General features: G+C 38.4%; 2 protein-coding genes across 4 annotated transcripts in view; one reads left to right on the forward strand and one right to left on the reverse strand.

Annotated features, from left to right (window-relative positions):
* The window catches only part of LOC131793148 (polycystin-1-related protein), a 31975-nt gene extending 26553 nt beyond the window's left edge, over window positions 1–5422 (forward strand). Inside the window, 4 exon segments of the mRNA XM_059110548.2 lie at window positions 1156–1456; window positions 2180–2401; window positions 2985–4136; window positions 4139–5422. Of these exon segments, the coding sequence (XP_058966531.2) occupies window positions 1156–1456; window positions 2180–2401; window positions 2985–4136; window positions 4139–4548 (2085 nt within the window). The 3' untranslated portion in view covers window positions 4549–5422.
* Window positions 5423–6358: 936 nt separating this feature from the next.
* On the reverse strand, window positions 6359–19113 carry LOC131793161 (dentin sialophosphoprotein). 3 transcript variants are annotated; one of them, XM_066170937.1, is made up of 16 exons: window positions 19018–19113; window positions 16773–17359; window positions 15910–16029; window positions 15045–15482; window positions 14600–14857; window positions 14150–14407; window positions 13698–13955; window positions 13109–13159; window positions 11948–12476; window positions 11745–11917; window positions 10369–10783; window positions 9756–10040; window positions 8871–8917; window positions 8523–8593; window positions 8206–8330; window positions 6359–7864 (listed from the first exon to the last, which is right to left on the reverse strand). In XM_066170937.1, exons 2-16 carry the CDS (start codon window positions 17134–17136, stop codon window positions 7744–7746), a joined length of 3513 nt encoding a protein of 1170 aa, XP_066027034.1. In that variant the 5' UTR covers window positions 17137–17359; window positions 19018–19113; the 3' UTR covers window positions 6359–7743. The 3 variants fall into 3 exon arrangements, with proteins under 3 accessions (XP_066027034.1, XP_066027032.1, XP_066027033.1); XM_066170935.1 differs by having other exon boundaries at window positions 6360–7864; window positions 11745–12476; XM_066170936.1 differs by having other exon boundaries at window positions 6360–7864; window positions 11745–12476; window positions 16773–17280; window positions 19018–19102.
* Between the last annotated feature and the right edge of the window lie 115 nt (window positions 19114–19228).

Raw genomic sequence — 19228 nt, forward strand, 5'->3', positions numbered from 1 at the left:
TATAAAAAGCACTGCTTTGTGGTTGTCAGTTTGGAAAAAGTGGTGTGTAGAGAAGGGAATTGCCAAGGAAATCGAAAATTACGAGCCGACCCAGCTTAACACTTTGCTCGAGCGATCCAACGCCGAAATTAAAAACGGTCATAGTTAAACCTCGGAAACAACAATTCCGTTTCATCGAAAGTGATTCGGACACAGACTGAACTATTCCTTGAACTGTTTAGTCGGACTTTGAACTTTCTTGCACCTTAAAGATGTGAAGATATCATTGCCTATTATTGTTTTGATCCTACGCGGTTGTTTTGACCGAACGCACGGTTTGAATAAATTATTTTTTGCACTTGATGCGCGCGCTTTGCTTATGTTTAATTATGATAAGCCATCTCGTATTTTTCCATGTATATTATTAACACGTAATCACATGATTTTTCTCGTGCAATTTGGAATAAACAAGCACTTGTTAATTTTTTCAAAGACCACAAATTGCACTCGCCCTACGGGCTGGTGCAATTTTGTTAGTCTTTAAAAAAATTTACTCGTGCTTATTTATTCCAAATTGCACTAGAAATCATGTGATTACCTATACAAATTGTCCAATTTCCTGTCAAAGAGGGGGTGATGCTCATCAGCCCTTCGTCCTCTGATAGTGTCTAGCATGTAACTTCTCCTCACAATATCACCCCTGAATCACATATGTAGGTCACGAGAATAAAGGAAACGATCAACAGATAAAAAAGTTCTTGATTGTTACAGAAAATTCTCCCTGTCAGGACCTTAACAAATTTATAGAAAACAGTATAGAGAATGCACACTGATGTAAGGGTGTAAAAGGTTAAATCAATCTTACGAGATCAACCTAAGAAGTAAGGAACCGGTCATTAATTATCGCCTGATCACTTTGAGGGGGGAGGGGGGGTTGGAAGTTTTAGGTTGTGTCACGATAATATTTATTTGATCCTTCCCATAAGGCTCTTTAATATTCTAATGAATGATCTGCCCCCCCCCCCCCCTTCCTTCTCATTGGCGGTTAATTAGCAGTCAATTTTCTATAGTCCCCCTTTTATACTATGTTGGCGGACACCGATCCCCCAAAATCCTCCTCCCCTCCACGGGCAATAAGAAGTGACCGGCGCCAAACATCCTCTCATTCCACATCAGGTATCAGATTATCGATCTTACTGGGAGTGGGCTCAGCAAACGTTCATCCCTACTCTGATGCCACGGTACTGGTATGGCCCCGTTGCCATTGATAACAAAGACATTGTGAATGAAGAAGCTACCAACAGTGATACAAAAAGAACGAAACATAAAAAGGTTGTGAGCACGAAAATAACTGGTAGCAAATATAATGATGGTTCGTCCTTGGTGTTGTTTAGCTACGAAGGCAAGTTTGTCGCTGATCATAGCACGGCGTATCTTATAGGAACGCCAAGACTTCGCCAACTCAGGATACAGAAAAGTAAGTCAGTTTCAGTTCTCAGAGGTTAAAGATTGTATAACCGACTGACCGACTGACTGACTGACAGACTGACCGATGTAATGACTGACTGACTGACTTATTGACTGACATAATGGCTTACCGACTGACCGACCGACCGATTGACAGACTGACCGATGTAATGACCAACTTACTAATTGACTAACCTAATGGCTTACCGACTGATCGATTGACCGACAGACTGACCGATATAATGCCTGAATGACTAATTAACGGACATAATGGCTTCCCGACTGACCGATCAACCGACCGATTGACCAGCTGAACGACACAATGACTGACTGAATGACGTACGGAGAGATAGGCGAATGGATTGATGGACTTACGTATTATACTAACGGCCGACTCATTAAGTGTTCGACTCTGACCAGCCGACGAGAGATTAAGTCACGGACTTCCTGGATGGCAGGACTGGTTGATTGATGAACTGTTGACAAGCGGACGGACGGACTTTCCTACCGATTCACAGACTGAACAAACTAACTGAATGACTACTACCTGATTGTGCGGCTGATTAAATGGCTTACCAAGTAAATGGTTGACAGACAGATGAGCTGGCGAAATGAGTGACTCGCCGACTGACTGACTGACTGACTGACTGACTGACTGATTGACTGACTGATAGACGGAAGGACAGTTTGTATCATTTCTTTTCCATTTTCTTATCGAGTTCACATGTTTCAGACAAATGCAGCTTGCTTCCGACATTCCGTGCTCTGTTCGACGAATGCAACTTAGCCTATGATTGGGACTATGAAGATAAAGAATATTACGAGGAAGGCTGGGTGCCAGTGCCATCTAATACAAGCACTGAGGAAATGAAGGAGACCCCATGGACCTATCAGACGCAATGGAAACTAAAAGGAACTCCTTACTGGGGAAAATTTGCTACTTACCTGGGAGGAGGTGAGTCGATATGGTAAAACTGAAACGCATACACTCCTAATTGGACTACTGTTCCCCTTAGACGCCAAGGACATTGCAGTTAAAGATAGAACAAGAAGCCAGAAAGACGCAATAGTCTTCAACTATAAAACGTTTTTGTTTACTGCCTTTTTCTATCGAAATGTGCAAAATTGTTATTATAGTAAGTCTACAGACTCTCAACTACCAAACTTTATCGAATGAGAAATGGCCGTCACTGTTTTATGGTAGTAGGTGAGAAAAAGAGTTTTTAGACCAGTACTGTGGCAACAGGCGAATGACTTCTGATCTAACAGCGAGCAATTGTTAGGACTAGACTGTAAAAAAGGACCCCTTCCACACAACGTGCATATTACCTTAAGGACACGATATCATGTCATCTTTTGAAGAGTTAAGCAAACAATACTGAACTTTTCTCACATTTGAGTACGAAAAAGACACCACATATCAGTAATTTTTAAAGCGCAGGTGCAAGAGGAACAGAGTGAGGGATAGTGCTTTGTGAAAAGATACAATAAATGTCAGAGGTATATTAAGTAAAGTTATTATTGGAACTTCCTTTCAGGTTACGTGGCAGACTTTGGAGCCAAACGAGATGAAGCCGAAGAGATAGCCAAAGAACTCTCTTCCTTAGGCTGGATAGACCGGTATACCAGAGCAATCTTTGCAGAATTCGCGATTTACAATGCTGAGACGAACTTCTTCTGTGTCGTTACTCTGCTAACCGAGATTCTTCCATCAGGAGGTTACCATTTGAGCCCTAGAATTCAAACAATCCGACTCTACCGCTATGTAGGGCCAGAAATGGTGTTCGTAATGGCCTGCGAATTAGGCTACATGGCGTTTCTGCTTTACTTTCTCTATAAGCAGGTCAAGAAATACAGGGCTGAGCGACGAGAGTATTTCAAAGACCCGTGGAACTATCCAGAGCTGTTAGTTCTTGGATTTTCGTTGTCAGCAGTGGGGCTTTATTTCGCGCGTCTGGCCCTCACTAAATACAGTCTTCGCAGCATGCAAGATACACCAGACAAGTTTGTAAGCTTTCAGTACGTGGCATTCTTGGATGAATGGGTGTCCGCCACAACAGCCATGGCAGTGTTCTTCTCAGTATTAAAATTCCTCCGTCTGTTGAAATTCAACCGACGCGTTTCCACCCTAATGATAACCATTAAACTTGCTAGTAAACCTCTGTCGTCGTTCATGCTGTTGTTCTTCATACTGTTCTTGGCTTTTTCGCAGTTTGCGTTTGTGGTGTTTGGAATCGATAACGAAGACTATGCGTCATTCCCAAAGACTTTGGGAAGCATGATGTCCATGACGTTGGGAAGTTTTGACTTCGGTTCTTTGACAAGTTCGAGCCGAATTCTTGGTCCCGTGTTCTTCTTCTTGTACGTGGTGACGGTCTTATTTGTTCTCATGAACGTTTTCATCGGCATCTTAAATGACGCACTGAGCGAAGTGTCCAATGATTCGTCCATACAGTCCAACGAACATGAAATTCTCGACTTCATGTTACACACCTTCAAGCGTACCGTTGGTAAACAGGTTGGCCCTGCGATTAAACCCAACTACAAAGAACCAAAGAACCAGTTTGAGCTGAACTTGGACAGCATCGAGGAAATCTCAGAAAATGTTCAGTACGCTTTGAGAAACATCTGCATGGAGGACATAAGGCAAACAAACTGGTTTGAACCGGAAAATACAAACAAGAAGAAAAAATTGTGATGATGCTGGTTTTGGAAACAGACGAAGACTTTACGGAAAACGACATTTGTGATAGCATTCCCGTTCTTGATGATTTAATGGCAAAGCACGATGAAAACGAGCTTTTAAGGAAGCTCATTTATTACCGCGAAGAGAAAAGACTGGAAGAGGAAGCCTCCCAGAACGAGGACGACCAATCAGGTAAATCTTCGGATGATGACGACGACGATCAGTCGGAGGACGATCTCGACTCGGATGACGACAACGCAAGCGTAGCGAGCGGGGACAGTGAATCGAAACCCCAGAAGCAGAAACTGAGATTCGTGGAACCTGCCGACACAGGATCCATGGACGGAATGGATCGAGGCTCCGCCCGGTCAGAGGCGAGGCTCAATCTACAAGCAAGTGGCACGTCTGAAGTGTGAACTTGGACTGAGAATTTTCCGACTATTGTTCATCTGAGGGTTCAATTCACATCTCATTTTGCACTTGTACTCTTCTCACTGCACGCTAACACTTAACTTTCAAAAAACGTGTCTATTAAATGGACTTCTCTAGAGCATGACTCGGGTATACATACTGTCACTCCAAGCCTTTAACTCCCAAGATCTCTTTAGTAATTCTCCTTACTGTCTACCATACAGTTCTTGTGATGTTAGTTTGAAGAATTTGGTATTGGATCAACTAATAATCCCCTTATTTATATTTTTCTTCATTCTCATCACTTGTCAGCTCGGCATTGTATTGATATTGTAAGGAGAAATTCTGTCTTGGTCACTCATGGGAGTTGAAAGGGTAACATTAACCAGAGACGAACTAGTGAGTGAGGGCTAGTGAGTTCAGATAAATCATTTTCTGCAATGGTCGAATTGATCACTGGACTGAATTAATTTTTAACGTGTGTGATTCAAATGTCGAACAAACATCGAAATCATTTGGCAAATTGAAAGGTGAGATATTTTCAAGTAAGCCAATTTATTGCCATTGATGAAAGAAGTTGCTAAAAGGCGACAAAGATCGCTGTTTATAGCGGTGAATTCAATTGTCAATTTACACTGTACCTTTCATAGCTCACTTGAACTCATTGGTTTTCCGTGAAAACTCCTAGCGAAGGTAAAAAGAAAAACACTCCTGAGTTTTAAAGTATAAAATAACACGGATGGTAAACTGTGACCCATGAGTTGCACATAACATATTCTTTTTACCAGTGGACTCCTTCATGTTCACTGTAAGGGTAATTCGATTTACACAGTTTGGATTCGTGACTTTATTAATGTAAATAGAATTTACACTAGCTCACAAATGGCAAATTAAAAAATAGATGATTAAAAGTATGGTCTCTATGGTTTAGTTCTGAGAGGTATGTAGTCAAAGTTGAAGTGTTTCCGTCAAACCGGCCCTCCCAATTAGAACACTCCTGAACATTCAGTTCACAGACAAATATCTAAGCTGATGTGAAAAACTTAAAGCCGTGAGTATCCAGCACCGCAGAAGTGGAGAACTTGCAAAGACAGTACAGTCCATGGCCAATGAAATATCTGTTTTTTTCGCCACAAAACAGGATTACAATGACGAACTAGAAACTTGCAATTTGGTAATTTGGAGTCACACCTTACGGGTTAGAATAGCAAAAAGTTCAGTTGCGGTCACCATCTGGTATGTTTTTCTGGGGAATGCGCGTTCGGTCTTAATTGATAAAGATGGCTGCCAAAGACATAGCTTTCCCTCACCACTCAGTACTTTATAGTTACTGTAGGTTTTAATCTATTTTGCACGAAGAATGGAGAGGTGTGGGGAAGAAAAGGGGTCTGGGTCCTTTACAAGTATCCGAATGGCAGACTCTCCCATTTTACGGTCCTATGGTAGGTATACCGCTAACCGACAGAGAACTCTTTAGTGAGCGAAGACCTTTGCTCCATCTGCTCCATTCATAAGTGTCCTAGATACTCTAGGATCAGCAACGTCGACAGCGTTCGCGTCTGAGATTGTAAACTTTAAGCGGTCTCGCGACAAATAAGGGATGTCTGACATTTTCACCCCTGTAGGCGTTCTAGAATTTTTCCCAATCCCACCTTTTTTAAATACCGAAATTGTACCAAATATCAAATCGATCAACTCTTCACCAAATTTTTTATTCATTTTCGATCACTTCTTTTTACGTTTCTATGGGATGTTTTCGCCGGTTGCATTTTAACCCGCGTGTTTCGCTTTGTTTTGCTTTTGATTTTTTTGTTCTAATTGCAGACGATGCGTACTAAAGAAACTGAAAACGAAACAAGGTTTAAACCTAAGTTGGTCGACTTTACTAACATCAACAGTCTTTACTGCTCAATCACCTTTTAAATTTAGTTTAATCAGTCTACTTTAAATTTACATATCTATTAGAGCTTGTAAACGATCTTTATCTGCATTGAAAACAACTTTTACCAACCAACAATTTCAATGATTATTTTAAGTTCTGGGGCCCAGTTGTTCAAAGGGCAGTTGACGCTATTCATTGCATAAATTTCTATCCAGTACATGCTTACTGACAAAACGCTCTGTGCTATCCACTTGATACAGATTTCTCCAGGTGATAGGGTTATCCAGTCTTCAAATCAGGGCCAGATGTCTGGCTGGGCTACCAATACAGGTTTTTGCTTGTGTAAAGGGGCTCATTTCCTTTACTCTATCGCTTATCGGCCCTGGGCTCAAACAACTCTATAACACGCATTTAGATGGGCTTAAAAGTTAACTACAGCAATGACGAGTAAAATATGTTTCTCAATCACAGCTTTTTTGAGCTCTGTAACAAAACGTCGGTTGTAGGCAGTTTACAGTAATCTTTAACTTAAAGAAATTGAATTTGAAGGGTTTTGCAACACTGCTTGCAAAAACTTCACTACCTTTACCCAAAGAGGTGGCTGGTTCAATTCCCCAACACTCTGACAAGCTAAAAAAGGAAAAACTTTCCCATAACATTCATATAATAGTATCGATGGGTATGCCACGCCCACAACTTCAATCTTCGATCCTTTGATCAATATGTGTTAGAATCGTTTGACCTCAAAGTGGTGGTGGGTGGCGGTGGGGGGGTGGGGTACGAACTAGGGTTTTTGAGCGCTCTAAAGATATCTGATCAGAGTAGGAAAACTGTTTCCATTCACACTAAACCACTTTTTGACTATTATATAAACTTGGAGAATCCTAGATTAATACAATTAAGTGCAAGTGTTTTTATCTCTCACCAAACTGGAGTTCTTAAAAATCATTTCTAGTTAAAACTTGGCTAAAAAATACAAAATCACGTTTAAAACATTGTTAGGTCACCATAAGCTTAAAAGTAAATATTTTGATTAACAGTCTTCCACTCCTAACAATTATCATACTAGTGGTTATATTGTATCAAATAACAGTACTTCATGGTCACATTTTAACTTCTGTGATCTACTTCATAATTCTCACTTTAGCGCCCATAAACTTTCTTGTAAACTGATTAAGAGAATGTGCAATTATATTAAGGTATATATTCTCATCACTTGTTTGCTTGCTGAATGATGCATTGATACCAAAGGGACCTAAATGTCAATTAATTCTAGGAGGTAGGGGGTTAAATGATAGTCCAGCAGCATATCAGGATTTCAGTCAGGTGTTTCAGGTGGGTAAAGAGAAGACATGCATCCTTTTGGTCTAGACGAACTGGTTCCTGGCTGCTCAAAGGGCTTGGGCTCAGGTTTGGTTTTAGCATTTGCAGCTTTCTTGCTGTAATTTATACAAAAGTAGAATCAGTCCTACTAATAATCATAGCTATCTTTCATATTACAATTAAATATATTCCTAATACCCATCTTCTTTAATTTATGTTAATTTATTTTTTAACCTTTCTTTTGTTAATTTAATTTATTCATGGTTTTGACTTTGGATTTGCAATGTAATAGCTGTTTGCAGATCTTCAAACGAAAAACAAACACCATTCCTAAATTTTTAACAAGATCATCAGCTATTTCTATTAGGATCATTTGTGGTCCTGCAATCACCTGGAAAGCTTTACAGTCCTCATACAAATATATCAGAAATGTGAAAATCTTCTAAAAGTATACTACCTCTTATCTTTCAGCTGAATAAAAAGTGTGACAGCCTTCTTCCTTGAAAACTTTCGGTCCATTGCATCTTCTCGAAATTGTTTGTAAACACTTTCTTTATTTCCATAGAGAATAGCAACACCATTCTGTGTAAATATGTGAAAAAGCAAATATCACTTTGTTATAAGACACTTTTTTAAAGGCTCCATACATTACAAAATTCATAAGCTGGTACCTTTTTTTATCTGGGCATGATAATGTAATAACTTTCTTAAGGGAAGGTACCTAAATCAATACAATCTCATGGTGTTATTGATAAATTCACAAATAGTAGCTACCTGGTCATTGTCTCCTGAGTCATTAGATTCCTCATTCAGTTTACAGCTGTCTTCAGCTCGGCTCCCTTGATCTGTAATTGTGATCATGTAAATGAAATTGATAATGAAATTGATGGCAATAGGACCGGGTGGAGTCCAATTTAGGTCTGTAATCATGCAAGTGATTAACAAAATTGGATGACTGTGAAGCAGGAGTCTGATTTGTCAATTACGAGTATGATTACAGAATTTTTTAACCTCAGTTTCAGTAAAAGTGGCGGATACTTACCTTCAGGCTTTGCTTCTTGATAAATATCTACCACTATTTACCTCTACTTTAATGAATAAGTGTTAACTGTTAATGACTACCTTCGCAAGATCTTGCACTGGTGTCCAATCCTCTAGAGTCTTCGGCTCTTTGAGCGACAAGGAATATATGGAGTAAATCAATCAGCAAGCATCAGACAAACAATTGTTTTACTCAGGAAAATCGAAACACAACAAAATAACAACCCATCATCACAAACAGACAATAAAAATTATTGCCTTGTCATTTTGCCTTTGTTTTGTTTGTTTAATTTGCTAGATGCATGTAATCCATGTATGGTAAATTACAAAGGTAAGAAATTTGATGTTTTGAACAATTTTGACAACATTTACTATCAAATAACTTACAGATTATGAAAACACCCACATTCTAGTAGGTGATCAACCATTGTTATTGAGGGTTTATCTAAGCCTTTAATTCTTTAACCCTGAGTGTCTTGACTAGGGGTGGGGATGTCCCTCCCACTTCCTGTACATTTATTCATTTATTTATTTTTTTTTTTGTGTTGCTATGTGAATTGACAGGTTGGCTCGTTGCCATGGGCCACGTGCTCATGTGTGAGATAAAAAACAAGTTGAGTTCAGGAGTTTGGAGTAACATGAGCGAATAAAGTTGTTTAAAAAAAACGAATCAGCCAAGTCCAATTGCCATCTGGCAACGACACTGAGAATGACTAGTTCCTAATTTCTCCCAACGGTATAACCCCTGTGCCACACAGTAAGGTCATGAGAACAAAGGAAATGATCACCAACTAAATATTTTATTGATTGATAGACAACTTTTCCATGTCAGCACCATAAGATTTGTATAGAAAACAGTATAGAGAATATGCATACTAATATTAGGGTGTAAAGGATTAAGAAGCATTTTCCCAGCAATTCCTGTCGCAGAGAGGTGTTGATTAATATGACAAAAATGTAACATACCCAGGTTCTTCTCTGCTAACCACCAGCACTGGTTTCTTCTTTGACGTAAGAAGCATATGAGTGATTGACTTGGAGTCTACAACACCATCCTGTTCTTTGAACTGGAGAAGCTGTTGGTCTACTGGTATTTTGAATTGTGCTGTGATGAATTCTTTAAGAGCTTTCACAGAAATATTTTTGGGATCCACCATCAGAGTGATTGGGTCTCTCCCAACTGCTTCAATAGTCAGTTCCTCTGTAGCATTAACAACCTCAATCACTTCATTTTCACCCAAGTCATAAGAGCTTAAGAAACAAAACAAGCTAAGTTTAGTACTAATAATTTTCATGAGAGCTTTAAGTTTCCTGGCAATGGCTATAAGGCAATGCTTGGGAAACAACACAGCATGATGTGGAACATTTATATAGTAAACTTCTAATAAAGATATCAGAAACAACCCTGTTTCACTAAGATATACTGGTTAAATTATAGCCTGGGATACACTTATGCAAGTCTGAGACACCAAGTCAATTTACAGACCATGTCCATCCAAAAAACCATCTATGCAAGATTAAAATAACTTATCTTAATTGATCACTCCTGGCACACTCTACATAAGGTAAAAGACTGTACCTGATGGTTTCTTCTTCTTGTAAAACCTGGCCCCCTTTCAACAGGCAGGAGATACTGGATCCCCAACTTCCTTTAATTTCTTGTTTCAAGTCAGCAATAGTTGCTGTCCTAGGATCAGCCACTGTTACTGGAACAAGACGATAACTTCCTTGTTCTCGCACATGATGCACAAACATTTTCATGGTATCAGCTTCAGGCTTGAATTTCAGCTCAATCAAACCATCTACTTCTGCTCTCTCACCATAGATATCAGCATTAGGCTGTAGTTTCTTCTTATCTGAAGCACTGAAGAATTTGAAACGACCTGCTGCCCAAGTACAGCCTTCAATAATCAGTGGATTAGATAGTGACTGCTTTGCCTCCACCAACCAAACACCAAGGTATATTCCACCAAATGTGATGTCTACCTCAGCAGCTACAGTTAAGAGAAAGAAATTGAACAAATTAAACTTCTTTAGTACAAAATAATTTATAGCAGAGTTTAAGAAATATCTGGCAATGCCCAAAAATACTTTTTAATGCTTATTATTGTCCCTCAATTTCAGTGTTACTGAAAAGCTTTTTGCTTAAAAGTGAAATAGTCTCCCCCCCTTATCTTTCCTACATGCACCAATTACAAGAATACCACATATTCTTGACTAAGCACCTGAGGTGTTTATTTCAAATTTAGGATCAGACATGAAGTATGTATTCCTAAGGTGCTCTTGACACTTAACTCCTATGAGTGACCAGGACAGAATTTCTTCTTACAACATCAATACAATATCAAGCACATGAGTTATGAGAATGAAGAAAAATATCAATTAGGAGATTATTGGTTGATCCAATACCAAATTCTCCAAATTCACATTATAACAAGATGTCTGGTAGACAGTAAGGAGAATTACTAATTAAAATAAATGAGATCTTGGGAGTGAAAGATTTAACTGAACATAGCACTACCTCAATTTTTGCCAAAAATGTGACTTGTTATGATTTGTTTTTTTCTGTTGATATATAGCATTGCTAAGTCCGCATAAGTATGATCCTTAGTTTATACACAGAAGCAAAGTTGTTCAGGGAAGTTATTTGTCCCAACTTAATCATCAAGGATTGTTAATAAACAATCAAATACATGGATCTCGAAATTGTTAGATGCAACTTGAAAAGGAACAAATTGGTTTCTTCAGCTGTAATGATACATAATTGGGATCTACTAGCAGTATTTTTTTCAGGATGAGTGAGGGTGATAGCCAAAATCAATATCCACATCCTCTGTCATGTAAAAGTACTAATCCAGTAAAGCCAGGGAAGGGGAAAAGGCTCCTACTTGAAAAAATTCTCCTAGAGGAGGTGCCCATGGAGAATGACAAAACATTTGCCCATTATTAACCTACCACGATCATTGTTATTTCCAATTGATATGAAAAACTCTGTTCCACTCTCCATTGTGACCACTGCTTTCTCCTCAGTGCTTTCACAGAGCTTGCTGTTGCTGATCACCACAGAATAGCCTGCTTTGCAGTATGGTTCAGGTCGCCATGAAATTTGGTCTTCTTCATCTGATGAGGCGCCAGATGAGGCTCCACCCTCCCTTGAGGCGATCATTTGAAATAGCAATGCTGACCCAATTTCCTCAATTGATACATTGGAGATTCTGATAATACCCCGTCCAGTGGACTCAGATTCCCCATGATCTGAAGAGAGAATACTTGACAGGAGGTTGAACTCTTGAGACCCTACACTGGCACTTTCCTCTTCCTCTGAAACAATGCCTTTGTTAACATCAGATTCACTTGTTTTTTCCACAGGACAGGACTCCTCAGAATCTTCACTTACTTTTAGTTGTGTTTTTACATTTCCAATTCCAGCTGGAAGCATTTCACTGTCTTTTGAATTGATTGTGGAGGATGTTCCTTCAATGATTGTTTCTGGAATTTGAGATTGGATGAATGCTTCGGGGCTTTTATCTCCATCAAAACTATTCAATTCTGACTTGCTTTCGACAGGAGATAATCCGTTAGAATTGGTGCTTTCAATTTGTCGAACAGACTTTTCCTTTTCAGGAGGAAGTATTATTTGTTCATCCAGGTTGTTCATAACAGTTATTGTACCATGTGGGTCTGTTTCTGCAACATGAAATTCAGAGAACCACATCTCACTCAATGAACATAGGATCTCTAGCTGTCTCTTCCAAGAAGACTGACTTAACCCTTTAACTCCCAGATCAAATTTGTAATTCCCCTTACTTTAAACCATACAATTCTTATGATGTTAGTTCAGAGAATTTAGTATTGGATCAACTAATTTTTTATTTGGTTGATATTGTATTGATATTGTGAGGAGAAATTCTGTTTTGGTCATTCATGGGAGTTAAAGGGTTAAGATGAATGTATATACTTTTTTTGGGGTTTAGATCAACATAACTTTCTCATCAGAGCTGGTTAACAAATCATTAGTGGTTTAGCATGGTCTGTACTGTTATTGACAATGATATTTGTCATCATTGTGGTCAAAATGTTGTAGACTCACAGAATGCAGCTGTAAAATTTAACAGCCATCCATGTTTGAGAGCTACATGTAATAAAGGCATTGCTTGACACATTTCCACGTGCAGCATTGTTTGTACTATCATCAACAACAGCAAATTGGCCATTCAGATTATGACAGTACCCCCAAATTGTGGTAAAAACACTTTGCAGGATTAAAAGTCACTATACAATTGATAATATTATATTTCATAATTATGTAGTTTTCATACCTGTTGTGCTTGTAGTCATCACTTCATTGGTGACTTCTGATTTTTCTGCAACTGAAAATTCAGAAATTTTGAGAATTCAAATTAACACATAACATTTTCATAAAAATTCTAAGTGCATTTATATGACTCATTAATACAATGTCAATTAGACAAGTGATGACAATATAGAAAATTCCTATCAGGAGACTATTAGTTGATCCAATAACAAATTCTCTGAACTAACGTCACACAAACTGTACATTTATGACAGACAGTGAGGGGGATTAGTACATGAAATCTTGGGAGTGAGAGTCCTTCTTGAATATGTATCTACAATTAAAATGTAATTATGCCTTTCCTAGGAGTACTAAACACTGATACACAATACAAGCTGATTAAACCCAGAAGAAATACTATATCACAATACAATGCTGTACATGCTAATGGGATATGTTACAGAAACTTTGAAAGTGAGTGTAACTCTCCTCTTGTTTGTTTAAATATGGAGAAGGTCAGAATTAAAAGTTGTTTAAGCAGTTAATGTCAACCCAAACTTCTAAAGAGGCCCCCCCCCCCTTCCGACTCTAAGGTATCCATTTTTCATTGATACCTTCTTTGGTTGCAGTTTCCTTATCATGCACATTGGACTTCTCAAAGTTTCCCTTGTTATCTTCCTTACTAATGGTGATAACACCAGCTTGTGGAGGAATTGAGGACATGTTAGGAGGCATTGCTGTAGGGACACCAGTTCCACATTTATCAGTGCTCAAATTCTTCAGGTCATTACATTCTACCACTTCATCACCACTGGGATTCTTTTGAGATGCTTCAGGACAGGTTGTCATTTCTACACTTGCAAGCACTGGTTCTGTAGAGTTAGATTTTACACAACAGATAGCCATAAGTTTCATTAGACTGATAACAAGGCACTTGTTAGTTTAAATATGGAGGGTTTTACAATTAAAAATTGTTCACCACAAACAGTTCACTTCAACCCAAACTTCAAAACCCCCCCCCCCCCCCCCCCCCCCCGACTCTAAGGTATTCATTTTTCATTGATACCTTCTTTGGTTGCAGTTTCCTTATCATGCACATTGGACTTCTCAAAGTTTCCCTTGTTATCTTCCTTACTAATGGTGATAACACCAGCTTGTGGAGGAATTGAGGACATGTTAGGAGGCATTGCTGTAGGGACACCAGTTCCACATTTATCAGTGCTCAAATTCTTCAGGTCATTACATTCTACCACTTCATCACCACTGGGATTCTTTTGAGATGCTTCAGGACAGGTTGTCATTTCTACACTTGCAAGCACTGGTTCTGTAGGGTTAGATTTTACACAACAGATAGCCATAAGCTTCATTAGACTGATAACAAGGCACTTGTTTGTTTAAATATGGAGGGTTTTACAATTAAAAATTGTTCACCATGAACAGTTCACTTCAACCCAAACTTCTAAAGAGCCCCCCCCCCCCCCCCCCTGACTCTAAGGTATTCATTTTTCATTGATACCTTCTTTGGTTGCAGTTTCCTTATCATGCACATTGGACTTCTCAAAGTTTCCCTTGTTATCTTCCTTACTAATGGTGATAACACCAGCTTGTGGAGGAATTGAGGACATGTTAGGAGGCATTGCTGTAGGGACACCAGTTCCACATTTATCAGTGCTCAAATTCTTCAGGTCATTACATTCTACCACTTCATCACCACTGGGATTCTTTTGAGATGCTTCAGGACAGGTTGTCATTTCTACACTTGCAAGCACTGGTTCTGTAGGGTTAGATTTTACACAACAGATGGCCATAAGCTTCATTAGACTGATAACAAGGCACTTGTTTGTTTAAATATGAAGGGTTTTACAATTAAAAATTGTTCACCACGAACAGTTCACTTCAACCCAAACTTCTAAAGAGGCCCTCCCTCCCCCCCAATTCTAGAGTATGCATTTTTTTCATACCTCCTTTGGTTGTAGTTTCCACATCTTGCTCTTTGGACTCTTCAACATTTCCCTTGCTACTTTCCTTACTATCAGTGATAACACCAATATCTGGGATAGGTACACCAGTGTCGTTGTCTCTTTTAGTGCTCATTTCCTCCATGTTATTACAATGGACGACTTTGTCACCACTCAGATCCTTTTGAGATGCTTCAGAATGGTTCAAGCCATCTTTCACTGACTCTAGAGTTTCATCTAGAGAAACCCTCTGTTTCTCTGTGTTTGTCATGTCGCATTCAAGCAGCTCTTCACTGGCACTTGCTCCCTGCACAGACCCACGTGAGAGCAACTTTGATTCTTTCTTCAATGATCCAGCATTCTCACCATCAGAATCAGAGTATAAAGAAGACTCACTGGTATAGCATTCTACTGGAGATGATGGTGCAGACTCCCCCTTTGCTGTATTTAAAGAAGGACATTCAAATAAAATGTATATTTTAACAAATATAGCATAGTTATTAACATTAAGGAACAAAAACCCTTGAAATTGAAAATACCTGCACTGAGGCAGTGCTTGTTAGAAATTGCCATTAGTGAGTCAATGGGACTCATCTCTTAAAAAATAATGAGTACCAGACTAAAATGAATGGATCTGTTGACATAGTGCATGGTTTTGTTAATACATTAACTGTACAGGGTCTATATTTCAACCATAACCAAAATACATTTTATAATGAAGTAATATGACATATCATAATGCAAGCTGCCAGTACACATTTTCACAGAAAATTGAGAATGTATATATATTGTAAATAAAGAAGAAATTCCTTGTTGGTCACTCCAGGGAGTGAAAGGGTTTCAGACAAGACATTAGTTTTCTCCTTACCTTGTCTGTCTAAGTTGCTAACATTTTCTCTGTTGTTTTCCAACGTCTCTGTAATTTTGAGTGTTTTGTCTTTTGATTGTGCTCCTGCATCATCACAAGTGCCTGGATCTTGCCCTTCACCTATGAGCAAAAATTTAAAAGCCCCTCATGATGTACATATACACTGTAAGTTTATTTCACAAAAGTAGATTATATTTAATTTTGGCTAGTAATGAAGACAGGTTTAACCTCATCTTTGGCTTTTGTTACAGGCTTTCACAATCTGATTATATATACACTAAATAATGACCAAAACTTAGGCAATACTTAGCCTATTGTCTAAAAAAGAAAATGAAAAAAATAGAAATAAAATAAACAAGAAAACTATAAAGAGCAATATTTGACGCGATGGGTAAGGTAATGATCATCCTAAGTGTTCCTCTATTTCACTCAATGCTAGGACCAGCAGTATTGGATGCACCATGTATGTGCAAAGATTGAAACAAATGGTGATTTTACGCTCACTTATTGAACATAGAAACATAAACTTGTATAATTTGTTTCTGATACAGTAGGATAATTCTGCCCAGAGGGTTTCTAGAATGCACATTTTTAGCATGTTAGGAAAATTAAACTAAATTGAAACTGTCAAAGAAATGCATCTAAAGCAGAGAGAAAGTTGGAGCTACAACAACACTTTTTACTGTGAAAAATGTCAGTGAAAACACTCATTAACAATAAATAAAATCACATTAATTCATTAGTTTAAAAGGAGCTAGCACCCCTTAAGAACATTTTTTGTATTAATCATCTAACATTGTAGTGAACAGCTAAGCCCTACATACACTATTTAACACCTTTCAAAGATGGCTGAAGTAATGTACCTTCTTGGCTTCTCTCCTGATTATCTACCACTGAATCTGTAACATTTCCCTCACCATCTTCAAATTCCCTGCTCTCAGATGAATTATCATTCACCGGAGGATTTGTTGTCTCAGTTAGGACTGAGTTACCTTTCCCATTGCTCAAATCTTCTTGGTTCTTAGAATCTAAGACTTCCTCACAAGGCTCCTTTTGAGATGTTCCAGATAGAGTTGTTGTCTCTACATCTCCCAGCTCTGATTCTTTAGTATTTGATTCCACTACACTATCTTTAGTCTTTCCCACATCAAAAATTTCTGTCTGTTCACTATTGGCTGATTCTTCAGGCCTAACATGTGGGACTTCCATGCTCTCTGTGTTATCCATGAGCTGATGGAGTACAACATCAGCTCTACTAATACTTTGCTTTCTGACCAAGATAACTGTGACTGCATAGACAACCGTTCCCTTTTTAGAAAATGATCATTTTTCTCCTTCATTTTCTTCTCTTTCTTTCTACTCCTCTGCTTCCTTGAGTGTGTCATGGGATAATTATAAATTGATTAGAATTTTCTGTCTTTATATTCAGGAGTACATTTTATTGCCATATCTGGTAAGCAAGAATAACTATTTTGGTAAAAATTTTCTTTCTTTTGTTTTCATACAATACAGCACTATACTATGGAATCTTTGTTAGATCTTTCAGTTTCCCAAGAAATTATCATGCATACATACATGCTCATTTGAAAATAAAAGTAACACAGTAATATATGTACACAGGCTTAGAAACTATAAATCTCAACACAGGTGGCCCAAGTTCCAGCTGTAAGGTGATCATCTTGTGAAATAAGAGTCATGGCAAAATTAAAAGAGTTTGTATGGGAACATTTATGATCACTCCTAGGAATAAAAAATTACAGTCAAATTCTTACTAAAAATACCTCACCTTAGGTCCACAGTGCATCAATGGTTAGAGAAGCCATCTTATATAGTAACCCTAGAAATGGATAACTAGCTAAAATGGGTTCTTTTAACAAAGTAAGCAGCTAGATAACAAGTGATGCACCATGGAAGTAAGGTGAAGTGTATTTATTGAGAGTTTGACTATATTTTTAATTCTTAAGAGTAGTCGTAAATATCCCTATACAAACTCTTATAATTTCACCATGACTCTTATTACGCAAGATGATCATCTAACAGCTGGAGCTTGAGCCGCCTGTAGTATCAATTGTATGAACTTTCACAAACCATCAAATCCTAAAAATCAAAACATTTCTTAAAATTGAAAAAAGATAATTGCAAGCATGGTGGTAATAGTGCAACCTTTAAAACTGGATTGTGTGGTTAGCATTCACAGACTGCACAAACCGCAAAGCAAAGACACTAAGTGGGGATATTAGCAGACACAATCTCTCAGCAAGAGTTAGTCCATGTGACAGAAAAATCCCAAGGTAATGATATGAGACCCAAACCATCAGGTAGTTAGGCTGACAACTGAAGTGAATATATCAGCCACGTTGGCAAACTTACCCAGCAGAGCAAGAAGCCCTACTTCCCTTCATGACCCAACTGTGTTGTGGGTAACTTACTACATTGTAAAAGATCGGAAGGTACCCGCCAAGAATGCCAAGGTGATAGGTACAAGTGAAAGGTCTGCAGTTCATTCCCTGGTTACTTCCTGCAGTTAAAATTTATTTAAGGAAAGGGGAGGAAGTGGTGGGTGGAAATCAACCTAACAAGCAGAAAATAATGTGTCTAACTTATATGTTAAGTGTTCACTAATAACCAACAGATGTATATGACCAATTGCTTAATTAAATCGTAAACATCCAGACAACCACTTGTACAAATCTAGCAGCCATTGCCACTTGGATATATAGTGTTAATGACACTTGAACGGGCGAGCGCCAGTCTCTTTTTTCCGATCAAGCTGGTTTCTGCTGGATTACGACTTGATTTTGGCTCCTCAACAAAACTATCGCGATGCCTACATTTCCAAGTAACATGCTTGAGCAAACAAAGGTTAGCATCGCGAGGTAAAACACAGAATTCTCTTCTTTTTTAATAAAGCCAGTGAAAAGCATCGATATTCAAATGGTCTGATTTTGAGGAAAGCGACTTTTACAGCGATTTCGTTCTCAAGTTTGCCATATTAATTGCGTCAAAATAATGAATCTCTTCTTAAAACTCTCGATAGCCACAATCTTTTCCAAACGTACTTTAAACATGTCATCTTATGGATTCTCTTACGAGTCATTCAAAACTTACCACTTATCTATCGTGAAAACTTTCCTAGAAAGGCGAGCCATCGAAAAGGTTCGCAACGCGACTCTGAACTCCGCCATATTGCAAGTACAGGGCGTATAATAGTTCACTTCCGGTTCGACGACTTCCGTTTTTCCGTTCAACTCACTTTTTTGATGACTTTCAGCATAGTTAGTAGAGTCTCCTCTACTAACTATGCTTTCAGCAACAAAAG

The sequence above is a fragment of the Pocillopora verrucosa genome, chromosome 8 (assembly GCF_036669915.1).
Source record: "Pocillopora verrucosa isolate sample1 chromosome 8, ASM3666991v2, whole genome shotgun sequence".
NCBI classification, from domain to species: Eukaryota; Metazoa; Cnidaria; class Anthozoa; order Scleractinia; family Pocilloporidae; genus Pocillopora; species Pocillopora verrucosa.

What these genes read in the sequence shown, in the direction of transcription:
- LOC131793161 (XM_066170935.1), bottom strand. Translation starts at nt 17,136, where the DNA reads ATGGATAACACAGAGAGCATGGAAGTCCCACATGTTAGGCCTGAAGAA. An exon ending in GGAAACTACAACCAAAGGAG is followed by an intron (nt 14,858 to 15,044) that starts GTATGAAAAAAA and finishes CTAACCCTACAG; the next exon opens with AACCAGTGCTTGCAAGTGTA. An exon ending in CAGTGCAAGATCTTGCGAAG is followed by an intron (nt 8,594 to 8,870) that starts GTAGTCATTAAC and finishes TCACAATTACAG; the next exon opens with ATCAAGGGAGCCGAGCTGAA.